Source organism: Phoca vitulina, unplaced genomic scaffold (genome assembly GCF_004348235.1).
Source record: "Phoca vitulina isolate PV1807 unplaced genomic scaffold, GSC_HSeal_1.0 scaffold51, whole genome shotgun sequence".
NCBI classification, from domain to species: domain Eukaryota; kingdom Metazoa; phylum Chordata; class Mammalia; order Carnivora; family Phocidae; genus Phoca; species Phoca vitulina.
The window spans coordinates 9,151,992-9,165,701 of NW_022589754.1; the positions used below are offsets into that span (position 1 = coordinate 9,151,992).

At 34.7% G+C, this 13,710-nt stretch overlaps 1 protein-coding gene across 7 annotated transcripts in view; it reads left to right on the forward strand.

Moving 5' to 3' along the window:
• Positions 1–13,710, forward strand: part of ATRX (ATRX chromatin remodeler) — a 305,789-nt gene that overhangs the window by 87,131 nt on the left and 204,948 nt on the right. For 4 of the 7 annotated variants that reach the window (XM_032387887.1, XM_032387891.1, XM_032387889.1 and 1 more), the window contains 3 exons: positions 5,636–5,745; positions 7,585–7,652; positions 7,955–11,040. In XM_032387887.1, the coding sequence (XP_032243778.1) occupies positions 5,636–5,745; positions 7,585–7,652; positions 7,955–11,040 (3,264 nt within the window). The remainder of the gene's footprint in view (positions 1–5,635; positions 5,746–7,584; positions 7,653–7,954; positions 11,041–13,710) is intronic. The other 3 variants (XM_032387888.1, XM_032387892.1, XM_032387890.1) reach the window with 1 other exon arrangement.

Sequence of the window (13,710 nt, forward strand, 5' to 3'; positions counted from 1 at the left end):
GTTGGAGATCTACTGCTGTAAGGATAATAATGTAGAGATGAGTAGGAAGGAGAAGGGAGCTAGAGCTAGTAACCTTCCTTCCACCTGTCTGAGCCGTCTCTTCCTTTGTCTGTCTACCCCCACTTATACACACACCATGTTGGCTAATCATCTGTAAAAAGTTAGCATAAGGAGGATTCATTTAGAAATTTATGACAATGGAGTATGTTTCCCATTTCCTTGTGTGTGATTTTTAAATAGTGCCTGTATATTTTTTGGGCAGATTTACAGAGCCATAATCCATGACCATAAAGGGAACGAATCTCTAAAAAATAGAACAAGACACCAAATTTCCAAGTAGAAGTGTAATGGAAGCATGTCTGTTTAATATTTATCATGTTACTTGTGAAATTATAGCATAGTACTTAATATTGGTGAAATTTGTGCAGATTTTTATTTCAGTGCTATATGATTATCTTGATGGAGTTAGTAAAATATATCTGTATTTGTTATATATATTTTCGGATTAAATAACTCATTAGGTTGTTGGAGAAAATCAAAGAAATGTTGTTTAGTCTGTTGTCCACAAGGGGGTGTTCTGCTCCTTTCAAGCATACGGAAGATTTATGGAGAATGTAGTTCATAGTGGGGTAACTGCCATTGCAGCAACAGAGCTCACCAAAGCTGAATAGTTTTCTTAAAACAAGAGAATCAGCAAGTAGAAGGTGACTGTAGGGATCAGTAACAAGAGTCTGGAGAACAGAGAACTAAGTATACTGCATTGTATCAAAATTAATATCTAAATGGTGTCTTTGGGGAGGGACTCTGGTGCAGTCAGTGTCTAGAATGTGTATAAGGGCCAAAAGGAGAATGAAAAAAGAACCACAGTTGTTGGGGAATGTGTTCTTAGTGCCACTTCACTATGCTGCTGGTATTTGGTCTGAGCTGATATATTTGGAACATTTTATTGAGTGTTTTGTGTAAGAATGTTTATATTATGCTTAATGAAATATGTATGTTTATAGCCATATAGTAGCACCTAAATCTCTCATGGTAATTTTTGTCTTAATGATTTTCTACATCTTTAAACTGTCAGAAATCACACAGGAAATTTAACTGTTTACTTATATATGCACGTATGAATAAACTAGTGATCTGAGGTACTGAATTGCTAGTTAATAATCAAACTTCCTGGGAAAGTTAGTTCTATAATTGAAGCCTAGTTTAGGAAACTATCAAGAAGGTAAACTGTGTATAAAGTAATCTTATATTGATTTGAAACAAAATTAAAGATACCGCTGTATCCACCATTTCAGGAGCCACTTTTTAAAAAACACCATAGCCTATTGACAACCTTTTCCCCAGTTTGTTAGAAAGTATACTTTACACCTAATTTTTCTATCTGGCACAATAATTTTATTTTAAATTCCAGTATAGTTAGCATACTGTGTTAATATTAATTTTAAGTGTACAATACAGTGATTCAACAATTCCATACATCACACAGTGCTTATCATGACAAGTGTACTTCTTAATCTCCATTGCCTGTTTTACCCATCCCCATACCCACCTCCCCTCTGGTAACCACCAGTTTTGTTCGCTATAGTGAAGAGTCTGTTTCTTGGTTTATCTCTGTCTCTTTCTTTCTTTTGCTTGTTTTTTTTCCCTTAAATTCCACATATGAGTGAAATTACATGGTATTTGTTTTTCTCTGACTTATTTTCCTAAGCATTATACTCTGTAGTTCTAGTCGTGTCGTTGCAAATGGCAAGATTTCATTCTTTTTTATGGCTGAATAATATTCCATTGTGTATATATACCATATCTTCTTTATCCATTCATCTATCAATGGATACTTGGGCTGCTTACATAATTTGGCTTTTGTAAATAATGCTTCTATAAATATGTGCATGTGTCCCTTTGAATTAGTGTTTTTGTATTTTGGGGATAAATACCCAGTAGTACAATTACTGGATCCTAGGATAGTTCTATTTTTAACTTTTTGAGGAACTTCCATATTGTTTTCCAGAGTGGCTGCACCAGTTGACATTCCCACCAACTGTGCAAGAGGGTTCCTTTTTCTCCACATCTTTGTCAATACTTGTTTTTCTTGTGTTTTTGATTTTAGCCATTCTGACAGGTGTGAGGTGATATCTCATTGTATTTATAATTTGCATTTCCCTGATAATGAATGATGTTGAGCATCTTTTCATGTGTCTGTTGGCCACTTGGATGTCTTCTATGGAGAAATGTCTGCTCATGTCCTCTGCCCATTTTTTAATTGGATTATTCATTTTTTGGGTGTTGGGTTTTATAAGTTCGTTATATATTTTGAATACTAACCCTTTATCAGATGTCATTTGCAAATATCTTCTCCCATTCTGTAGGTTACCTTTTAGTTTGGTGATTGTTTCCTTCACTGTGCAGAAGCCTTTTATTTTGATGTAGTCCCAAGAGTTTATTTTTCTTTTATTTCCCTTGCCTCAAGAGACATCTAGAAAAGTGTTGTGATAGCTGATGTCAGGGACATTACTGCCTGTGCTTTCTTCTAGGATTTTTTTAAAATTTAAATTCAATTAACCAACATATAGTACACCCTTAGCTTTTGATGTAATGTTCTGTGATTCATTAGTTGTGTTTAACACCCAATTAGGATTTTTTTTATTAAAGGTTTTATTTTTAAGTAATCTCTACCCCCAGCATGGGGCTCAGCCTCACAACCTTGAGATCGCGAGTTGCACGTTCCACTGATGGAGCCAACCAAGTGTCCCTCTTCTGAGATTTTTATAGTTTCAGGTCTCACATTTAGGTGTCTCATCCATTTTGAGTTTTATTTTTGTGTGTGGTGAAAGAAAGTGGTCCAGTTTCATTCTTTTGCATGTAGCTATCAAGTTTTCCCAACACCATTTGTTGAAGAGACTGTCTTTTTCCCCCTGGATAGTCTTTTCTTGCTTTGTCAAAGGTTGACCATATAATTATGGGCTTATTTCTGGGTTTTCTATTCTGTTCCATTGATGTGTATGTCTATTTTTGTGCCAGTACCATACTGTTTTGATTACTACAGCTTTGCAAATAATTTAAGTCTGGAATTGTAATACCTTCAGCTTTGCTTTTCATTTTCAAGGTTGCTTTGGCTATTTGGGGTCTTTTGTAGTTCCATGCAAATTTTAGGATTGTTTGTTCTAGCTCTGTGAAAAATGCTATACCATGGTATTTTGATAGGGATTGCATTAAATGTGTAGATTGCCTTGAGTAATTTTAGACATTTTAACAATATTTGTTCTTCCAATCCATTAGCATGGAATGTCTCCATTTCTTTGTGTCATCTTCAGTTTTTATCGTCAATGTTTCACAGAAATTTGTTCTCTTTAAATCTATTAAAATGTGTTGAACTCAGAAATGAAAATGCTTCTTTTCCATTTATACACTGTATTATAATCATTAAGATATTTCATAGCTAAAAATAAAAATGTAAAGGATATACATGTAGAAACAAGTACATAAAGTAATATTTCACCATTATTCAGTATTGGCTTTACATCTCACTTAAATAAAATAATTGGTTCAGTCTTACTCCTCCATTTCCTCCTCCTCCCACCCCTCTAATGATTATTTTGAAGTTTCTGTGCACGTGTGTGTGTATTATTTTCATATATGTTTTTATATTTTTCCTATACATGTTTTTTCATAAAGCATTTATTTTTCACTTAAAATATATAAAGTGGTATCCTGTGTATATCCTTTTGCAACATTTCACATTCAGCATTGCTTTTGAAGTGTGTCCATCTCAGTGAATGTACATTTAGTTTTTTATTTTCCACTGCTCTATAGAATTTTGTTATATGAATAAACCACTGTCCATTTCCCAAATGGAAGTTATTTCCAAGTTTTTGTTTTCAGAGTTTTCTAATTTCCTACTTAGTGCTGCAATGAATATCGTATATACGATTCTTTGTGCACATGTGGGAGAAATTCTCTAAAGGATCACCTAGTTTTGTTTAATTTTTTTTTAAGATTTATTTATTTATTAGAGAGAGAGCACAAGAGGGGGTACGGTCAGAGGGAGAAGCAGACTCCCTGCCGAGCAGGGAGCCTGATATGGGACTTGATCCCGGGACTCTGGGATCATGACCTGAGCTAAAGGCAGTCGCTTAACCAACTGAGCCACGCAGGCGCCCTAGTTTTGTTTAATTTTTGAGTGATATATGTGCAAAAGCATATAGAAGATGCTTAATATTTATTATGTTAACATTGGATGAACATTCATATTCTAGCTTTTATTAGTATATCTTAATGCAATCATTATTTGAAATGAAGCACACTGTGTATTTGTTTCTGTTAAAACAAATACAGAATATATGAGTACTTGAGATAAAACACTAATGTAGGACAGTATGATATAAAATATTAGCAACTTATATAGTGAGTCTTCAAATTCTCTACATTGTCTGGAAAGGTATGATGGCACCCTTAAAACTTGGTTAAACTTTTTTAACTTCTGCGAATAAGAATATTTGTGATAATATTTGGGTTCATGGTGATTTGGATCTATAAAGAGTAAGAAAAAAACAAAATAGAAAATTGAGAGGTGGGAAATGTGTGTATTGTTTTGTCTTTTATTTAGAGATATAGTTTATTCTTTTAGTTATCTCCTTTTTATTTGTGAATGCAGGCATTTTCATTGGCCTGTTTGGAATCATAATCTATCATCTTATATCAAGATCTTGGTTGCACATCGGAATCATCTGTAAAACTAAAAAAAAAAAAATGTCTAGGAGATTCTCATTCAGTGGTTTAGGGATGGGAATGGCAGCCTCTGCTTTTAAAAAGTTTCTTCAGATGATTCTGATGTCAGATTGTAAAGCACTGCTGTAAGCAGAACTAAGGATGAGATTGAGGCAGGAGAGGTTTCCTTTTTGTTGCATTGGGTTATCTTCAGCCTGTTTTCCTGCAGACACTGTGGAATGGGGCTCTTCCTTCCCCCTCCTCCGAGTCATTCTCAGGTTTTGCTGCCAAGATAGATAGATATACCTGCAAGTCTTATTTGTCCTTAATTGGAAATAGTAGTGCTGATATGGAGTAGATAGTGAAATAGAAGACAGGTTAATGGGGATTATGGATAGTATTGAAGTAAATCTGAGGTAAGAAATTGGTAATTTAATATTATCAGGTTTTCACATACTATATTGGAAGAGTCTGTGCAGACACTTTCATTTTGAGGATAAAAAATTAATGGCGTACCTAACTTTTAAGTATAAGGATGCAAAAGACTGTTCCACATATGTCACTTGCTTCCCCATTCTTTAAGAACTGATGATTTATTTGCAAACAATAGCAAAATGAAAACGAGCTCTTGACCCCTATTTTTAGAACTTCTCTTATGGAGTCTCTTCATGTTTTATCCAGTTGTTGTGAGAAATAGGATTTGCATCTGTAAAAGGAAACAGATTAGGATTTGTAGTTCTGTCATTTGCCAAGGTTGTCATGTTTTTAGTAAGTCCATAAAATTGTTAGCCTTTTGTGTCCAAAATGTCACTTTTCTAAGAATTATGAAGTATTTAATTTGTAATATGAAAATTGCAAAATGCTGACTAAAGTAAATATCTTTTCTTATGTGTGTGTGTATGTCTGAATAATGGTCACTCCTTTCTCCTAGAAGATGGGCTTCATGGGATTGTGAGCTGCACAGCTTGTGGACAACAGGTCAATCATTTTCAAAAAGATTCCATTTACAGACATCCTTCACTGCAAGTACTTATTTGTAAGGTATGTAATGATCTTTTTATAATTCATTCTAGAAATATTTGAATGTTTACTATATGTTAGACATTTGGTTTACAGTGTCAGACTTTTGGTGCATAGTGATGAAGAAGATGGACGTGGTCTCTGTCTTTGGAGGGCTTATATTGTAACGGGGAGGACAGATATTACAAAAAGGCCAGTAAGTGCCGTGATAGGGGAAGTGCTGTGTACTGTGGGAACACACAGGAAGCCTGTGTACTTTGGAGTTAGGTAGGGGGGCTTTATAATGGAGATGATATAAGCTGGTATCTGAGCTATAAATAGGAATTAGCCTGGTGAAGTGGAATTGGCTCAGCATATTCTAAGCAGAGGCAACATGGTATTCAGAGGCTGGTAAGTGAAGCAGAGCATGGTGTGTTGGCAAATCTGAAGAGTTTACGTGTGTGCAGATGTATATGTTTTATAACCTTCCATCTTATGTATTCTAATTACCCAAATCTAAACTCTCCACGTGGGGCAGGGTTTTGACATTAAGTTGGTGATGATAGAATTAAAAATGCTTTATATGTGTTGAAGATAGTTTTAACAGTCTGTGTATACTCTTTTATTAGTAATACCTTGGAGTTAATTTTAAATATAATATCAAGGTTATGATTTCCCTAACTCATTAATGCTAAGATTAATTCTGGGTTAGTTTGTTTCCCAACAAAATGCCTCCTTGAAGTGCAGGGGCAGACTAGATTTTCCTCAGAGTTCCACTTCTAGGTCTTTTTTTTTTTTTAAGATTTTATTTATTTATTTGAGAGAGAGAGCACAATCGGGGAGGAGGATCAGAGAGAGAGAGGAAGAGGGAGAGGCAGATTCCCCACTGAGCAGAGAGCCAGATGTGGGGCTTGATCCCAGGACCCTGAGATCACGACCTGAGCTGAAAGTAGACGCTTAACTGACTGAGACACCCAGCTGCCCCTTTAGGTCTTTTATTGTATGAGTTTTTGATACAGACCTACTTAAGTGGACTAAATTTACTTTTTCTTTTAGCAATTTGTGTCCCTTCGTTCCTTGAATTCAGTTCAACCGGGAGCCTATTTAGGGGGACATGTTGTAGCTTCTAGTTTTAAAATGGGATAGCTGAATTTCATATTGCTGGATTTGTAATGTGCATTTCCTTTCTCTTTTCTAATATATGTAATTGGTTTTTTTCAAGCGCTGGTCTGTTGAGCCTAGCCCATTTTGGTAATCAGTACTTTTCATCACTGGGCATAGAACCTTCCCTTTCTCCAGGCTTAATGAAAATGAATTTAGAGTCATTCAGACTTGGATTTGAATACCTACTTTGCCTGTTACCTAATTGTATGGCTTGAGGAGATTTACTTACGTATTAGCCTTTTCTCTCAAATTGGATGTAATACTTCCTATCTTGCATGTTTTGAGATTTAAAGAGAATGTAGCTTAATGTAGGATAATGTTGCTTAGCTGTACACATAGCAGCTGTTTATATATGAAGGCTATTAAATACATTAAGTAGCAGCAACATCTAATACATCTTTATGTAGAGGTTTAGTAGCTCGTTGTATGAAATTAGAAACTTGCTTTACCAAAATCTTTTATAAACTTTATATAAGGAATAGTGGTACTTGATGATCGGGAAATCTATTTCAAGGAATTAATTTATTGAGGTATTTCTATGTCTGGAAAATACTAGTATTGGGTAGTGCAGTGGTTTTGCTTTGATTCTGTAAAACACACACAACACACACACATTCCCTTTACTTTTTTTTAATGACTTAAAAATAAAATTTTTGTCCTTTATGAATGTTACCCATTTTGAATATAAAATTTCCCCTTCCCCTTTTCTTTTAATAGAATTGCTTTAAATATTACATGAGTGATGATATTAGCCGTGACTCTGATGGAATGGATGAACAATGTAGGTAGGTAATAAATCAAGATGAACTAACATTCAGTATTGTCTACTTTTTTGGGGGAAATTCTTACATAGTATGTTATTAGATTCATTTTTTTTGTAGTATCATCATTGATCTCTTTAATGGAAGGTTACTCTTTTCCACAAAACCTTAGGTTTATGTCTGTTTTAAGTTTCTAGTAAAGAATAAGCAGATGACCCAAATTACTATTAAAATTCCTGGCAGGAAAATTTAAATTGCTTTAATAATGAAAAAATTTAGAGTGAGTTTCATTTTGTAATAATATTTTCATCTTTTAATAATTTCAGGTGGTGTGCAGAAGGTGGGAACTTGATTTGTTGTGACTTTTGCCATAATGCCTTCTGCAAGAAATGCATTCTGCGCAACCTTGGTCGAAAGGAGCTCTCTACAATAATGGATGAAAACAACCAGTGGTATTGCTACATTTGTCACCCAGAACCTTTGTTGGACTTGGTCACTGCATGTAATAGTGTATTTGAAAATTTAGAACAGTTGTTGCAACAAAATAAGAAGAAGATAAAAGTTGACAATGAAAAGAGTAATAAAGTATATGACCATACACCCAGATTTTCTCCAAAGAAAAATAGTTCCAATTGTAATGGAGAAGAAAAGAAATTAGATGATTCATGTTCTGGTTCGGTAACCTACTCTTATTCAGCACTAATTGTGCCCAAAGAGATGATTAAGAAGGCAAAAAAACTGATTGAGACCACAACTAACATGAACTCCAGTTATGTTAAGTTTTTGAAGCAGGCAGCAGATAATTCAGAAACCAGTTCTGCTACAAAGTTACGCCAGCTTAAGGCTTTTAAATCTGTGTTAGCTGATATCAAGAAAGCTCATCTTGCATTAGAAGAAGATTTGAATTCAGAGATTCGAGCTTTGGATGCTGTAAACAAAGAGAAAAATACCAAAGAGCATAAGGTCATAGATGCTAAGTCTGAAACAAAAGTACGAAAAGGAGAAAAACCCTGTGCTTTAGAAAGAAAAGATATTTCAAAATCAGAAGCTAAACTGGCAAGAAAGCAGCTGGATAGTGAGCACATGGATCAGAGTATTACAGTACAGGAACAAAGAGCAAATAAAAGTGCCAGTGGTGAACATAAGAAATCTGATAAAAAAGAAGAACCTCAGTATGAACCTGCTAACACTTCTGAAGATTTAGACATGGATATTGTTTCTGTTCCTTCCTCAGTTCCAGAAGACATTTTTGAGAATCTTGAGACAGCTATGGAAGTTCAGAGTTCAGCAGATAATCAGGGAGATGGCAATAGTGGAACTGAACAAGAACTGGAGAGTTCTTCTGTAAAATTAAATGTTACTTCAAAAGACAACAGAGGAGGTATTAAGTCAAAAACTACAGCTAAAGTAACAAAAGAATTATATGTTAAACTTACCCCTGTTTCCCTTTCTAATTCTCCAATTAAAGGTGCTGATTGTCAGGAAGTACCACAAGATAAAGATGGCTATAAAAGTTCTGGTCTGAACCCCAAGCCAGAGAACTGTGGACTTGGACAGGAAAAGAATGATAATGAGCATTTGTTTGAAAGTGAAGTTCCATTACTTTCAGAAGAATCTGATCTTCGAAGATCTCCACGTGTAAAGACTACTCCCTTGAGGCGACAGACAGAAACCAATCCTGCAACATCTAATTCAGATGAAGAAAGTAATGAAACAGTTAAGGAGAAACAAAAAGTATCAGTTCCAATGAGAAAAAAGGATAAGCGGAATTCTTCTGACAGTGCTATAGATAATCCTAAACCTAATAAATTGCCTAAATCTAAGCAGTCAGAGATTGTGGATCAGAATTCAGATTCTGATGAAATGTTAGCAATCCTCAAAGAGGTGTCCAGGATGAGTCACAGTTCTTCTTCAGATACTGATATTAATGAAACTCATACAAATCATGAGAAGACTTTATATGATTTAAAGACTCAAACAGGGAAAGATGATAAAGGAAAAAGGAAACGAAAAAGTTCTACTTCTGGCTCAGATTATGATATTAAAAAAGGCAAATCAGCTAAAAGGTCTGTAATTTCTAAAAAGAAACGACAAAACCAGTCTGAGTCTTCCAATTATGACTCAGAATTAGAAAAAGAGATAAAGAGCATGAGTAAAATTGGGGCTGCCAGAACAACCAAAAAAAGAGTTCCAAATAAAGAAGATTATGATTCTTCTGAAGATGAAAAACACAGAAAAAAAGGAATGGATAATCAAGGGCAGAAAAATTTGAAGACTGCACAAGAAGGGTCATCTGATGATGCTGAAAGGAAACAAGAGAGAGAGAATTTCTTTTCAGCAGAAGGCACAGTCGATAAAGACAGGACCAACATGGACTTAAGAGATCGAATCTCTAAGAAGCAGCAGTCAGGTGTTTCTTGTGATGGTGCTGATAAGCTGCCTTCAGGGAAAGAGGAGAGTTTTAATTCTCCAGAAGACAAAAAGGTTGCTGAAACTAAAGAAAAGAGTAAGCATTTGAAAACCAAATCATGTAAGAAAGTACAGACTGGCTTATCTGACATTGCTGAGAATTTCCCAAAGAGAGAGCAGAGTGATGAATCCTCTGAAGATGATAAAAAGCAGAGCAAAAAGGGAACTGAAGTAAAAGAAAAGAAAACTACAGACTTGAAGAAAAATATAATTAAGATGGAACAACAGTATGAATCATCATCTGATAGCACTGAGAAATTACCCGAGGGAGAAGAGATTTCTCGTTTTCCTAAAGGCATAAAACAAAATAAGAATGACACAACTTATGGAGAAAAGAAAAGTAAAAAAATAAAAGATAAAACTTCTAAAAAGAAGGATGACATGTCCGATAATGCTGAGAAATTACAGGGAAAAAGAGATAGTTGTGATTCTTCAGAAGATAAAAGGAGTAAGAATGGGGCATCCAGTAGAGTGAAGAAAAGATGCAACTTGCCTGAAAAGAGTTCAAGGAAGAGACAAGATTGTTCATCATCTGATACTGAGAAATATTCCATGAAAGAAGATGGTTGTGATTCTTCTGACAAGAGACTGAAAAGAATAGAACTGAGGGAAAGAAGAAATTTAAATTCAAAGAGAAATACCAAGGAAGTACATAGTGGCTCATCATCTTCTGATGGTGAGGAAAGTTCTGAAGACAATAAAAAGCTGAAGAAACAGAGAACTTCAGCTAAAAAGAAGACAGTCAGTGTCAAGGAGAAAATGAGAAACTCCCTAAGAACAAGCACTAAAAGGAAGCAAGCTGACATTACATCGTCATCTTCTTCTGATATAGGAGATGATGATCAGAATTCTGTAGGCGAGGGGAGCAGTGATGAGCAGAAAATTAAGCCTGTGACCGAAAATTTAGTGCTGTCTTCACATACTGGATTTTGCCAATCTTCAGGTAAGCAAAAATAAATAAATTCATAATTTATGCTTTTACCCTCTTGAATAACTACATTGTTTAATTTTCTCTGAAGCCAATCAAATGCAAGGTTACTGTTTAGGAAAAGGCTCTTCAAAATTTAAAGATTTACTAAAAAGCCTTCATTTATTTTTATGCCATCATTGGAAGGTGTTTCACTATTGTTAGTATTCTGTATCAGATATACCAGGTTTGTTGGATAGATAACAGAATTTCTTTACCAATGTTTAGTGCTTTTTCTGGAGTAATAAACAGTAGTTTATGAAGGAAAATAAGACCTGTGCCAGTATTTCAGTAGGTATATATTCACGTAATGGAGATGTGTGCTTGGTGCATAGTGTGTGGGAGTTTAACCTGCCTTGCCATGCATATGACTTTTTATGTAATCAGTGTGGGGCTCGAACTCACAACCCCAAGATCAAGAGTTGCATGTTCTTCCAACTGAGCCAGCCAGGCATCCCTGCATATGAGTTTTTAAATTGGACAGATTAACTTTGTGTCCAGTGAAATTTTCTGAAAACTTTAAATTTACATCATTAAACCCACTGTTGATGCTTGTCAATTTTTTCTAATCACATGAACAGATGTTTCTGTCTATAATAATAACAAAATAAAAGAAAAATCCAAAAAGTAGATGAATTACCTTACCCTGAGGAGATAGAGAACTAGGACAATTAGTGGAACAGTCAGTGATACCCCCCAAAAGAGTTATAAAAATAATTTTTATCACTGTTGCAGTTCTTAAAAATCAGTTGTATAATACATGTGCATATGTCACTTGCATTGTCTTTTTTAAGTTAGTAAACCTGTCAGTTAACCAGGGACATGTTAAACTTATTCATTCATATATTCATTCATTCATTCATTCTAAAAATTTATTTATATCCAACTCCAGCTTGCTTGCTTATGTATTTATTTATTTATTTTATTTCTTTAAATTCCAGTATGTGTAACATACAGTGTTATATTAGTTTCAGGTGTACAGTATAGTGGCTCAGCAACTATACAGTACTCAGTGCTCATCACGATAAGTGTACTCTTAATCCCCTTCACCTATTTCATCCATCCCCTCCTTCCCCTTTGGTAACCATCAGTTTGTTCCCTATAGTTAAGAGTCTGTTATTTTATGTTTGTCTTTTTTCTTTGTTCATTTATTTTGACTTATTTTATTTAGCATTTATACTCTCATGATCCACCCATGTTGTTGCAAACAGTAAGATTTCATTCTTTTTTTTATGGCTGAGTAATATTCCACTGTGTGTGTGTGTGTGTGTGTGTGTGTGTGTGTGTGTGTGTATACACCACATCTTTATCCATCTGTTGTTGGACACTTGAGTTGCTTCTATAATTTGGCTATTGTAAATAATGCTGCAATAAATTTTAGAGCGGTGCTTATATCTTCATAAATTAGTGTTTTTCTCTTCTTTGGATATATACTAGTGGAATTACTGGATCATATAGTAATTTTCTTTTTAATTTTTGAGGAATGTTCGTACTGTGTTCCACAGTGGCTGTACCAGTTTGCATTTTCACCAACAGATTCCTTTTTCTCTACATCCTTACCAACACCTGTTGTTTCTTGAGTTTTTGATTTTAGCCATTCTGACAGGTGTGAGGTGGTATCTCATTGTGGTTTTGATTCGCATTTCCCTGATGATGAGTGATGTTGAGCGTCTTTTCATGTGTCTGTTGGCCAGCTTTACGTCTTCTTTGGAATATTGCCTGTTTATGTCTTTTGCCCATTTTTAATTGGATTATTTCTGGGGTTTTTTGGTGTTGAGTTGTATAAGTTCTTTATATATTTTGGATACTAACCCTTTATTGGATATATTGTTTGCAAGAATCTTTTCCCATTCTATAGGTTGTCTTTTAGTTTTGTTGATTGTTTCCTTTGCTGTGCAGAAGCATTTTATTTTGATGTAGTCCCAATAGTTTATTTTTGCTTTTGTTTCCCTTGCCTCAGAAGATGTATCTATAAAAATGTTGCTATGGTAGATGTCATAGAAATTACTGCCTATGCTCTCTCCTAGGATTTTTATGGTTTCAGGTTTCACATTTAGGTCTTTAATCCATTTTGAGTTTATTTTTGTATATGGTATAAGAAAGTGGTCCAGTTTCATTCTTTTGCATGTTGCTGTCCAGTTTTCTCAACACCATTTGTTGAAGAGACTGTCTTTTTCCTATTGCATATTCTTGCCTCTGTTGAAAAATTAGTTTTGTTGAAAATTGATTGACCATATAATGTTGAATTTAATTCTGGGCTTTCTATCCTGTTCTATTGATCTGTGTGTCTGTTAATTGTGCCAGTACCATATTGTTTTCATTACTATAGCTTTGTAGTGTATCTTGAAATCTGGGATTGTGATTCTTCAAGTTTTGCTCTTCTTTTTTGAGATTGCTTTGGCTTTCAGAGTGTTTAGTGGTTCCATACAAATGTTAAGATTATTTCTTCCAGGTCTGTGAAAAATGCTGTTGGTATTTTGATAGGGATTTTATTAAATCTGTTGATTGCTCTGGGTAGTAGGGATATTTTAACAGTATTTGTTCTCCCAGTCCATGAGCACAGAATATCTTTCCATTTGTGTCATCTTCAGTTTCTTTCATCAGTGTTTTATTGTTTTCAAAGTACAGTTCTTTCATGTTCTTGGT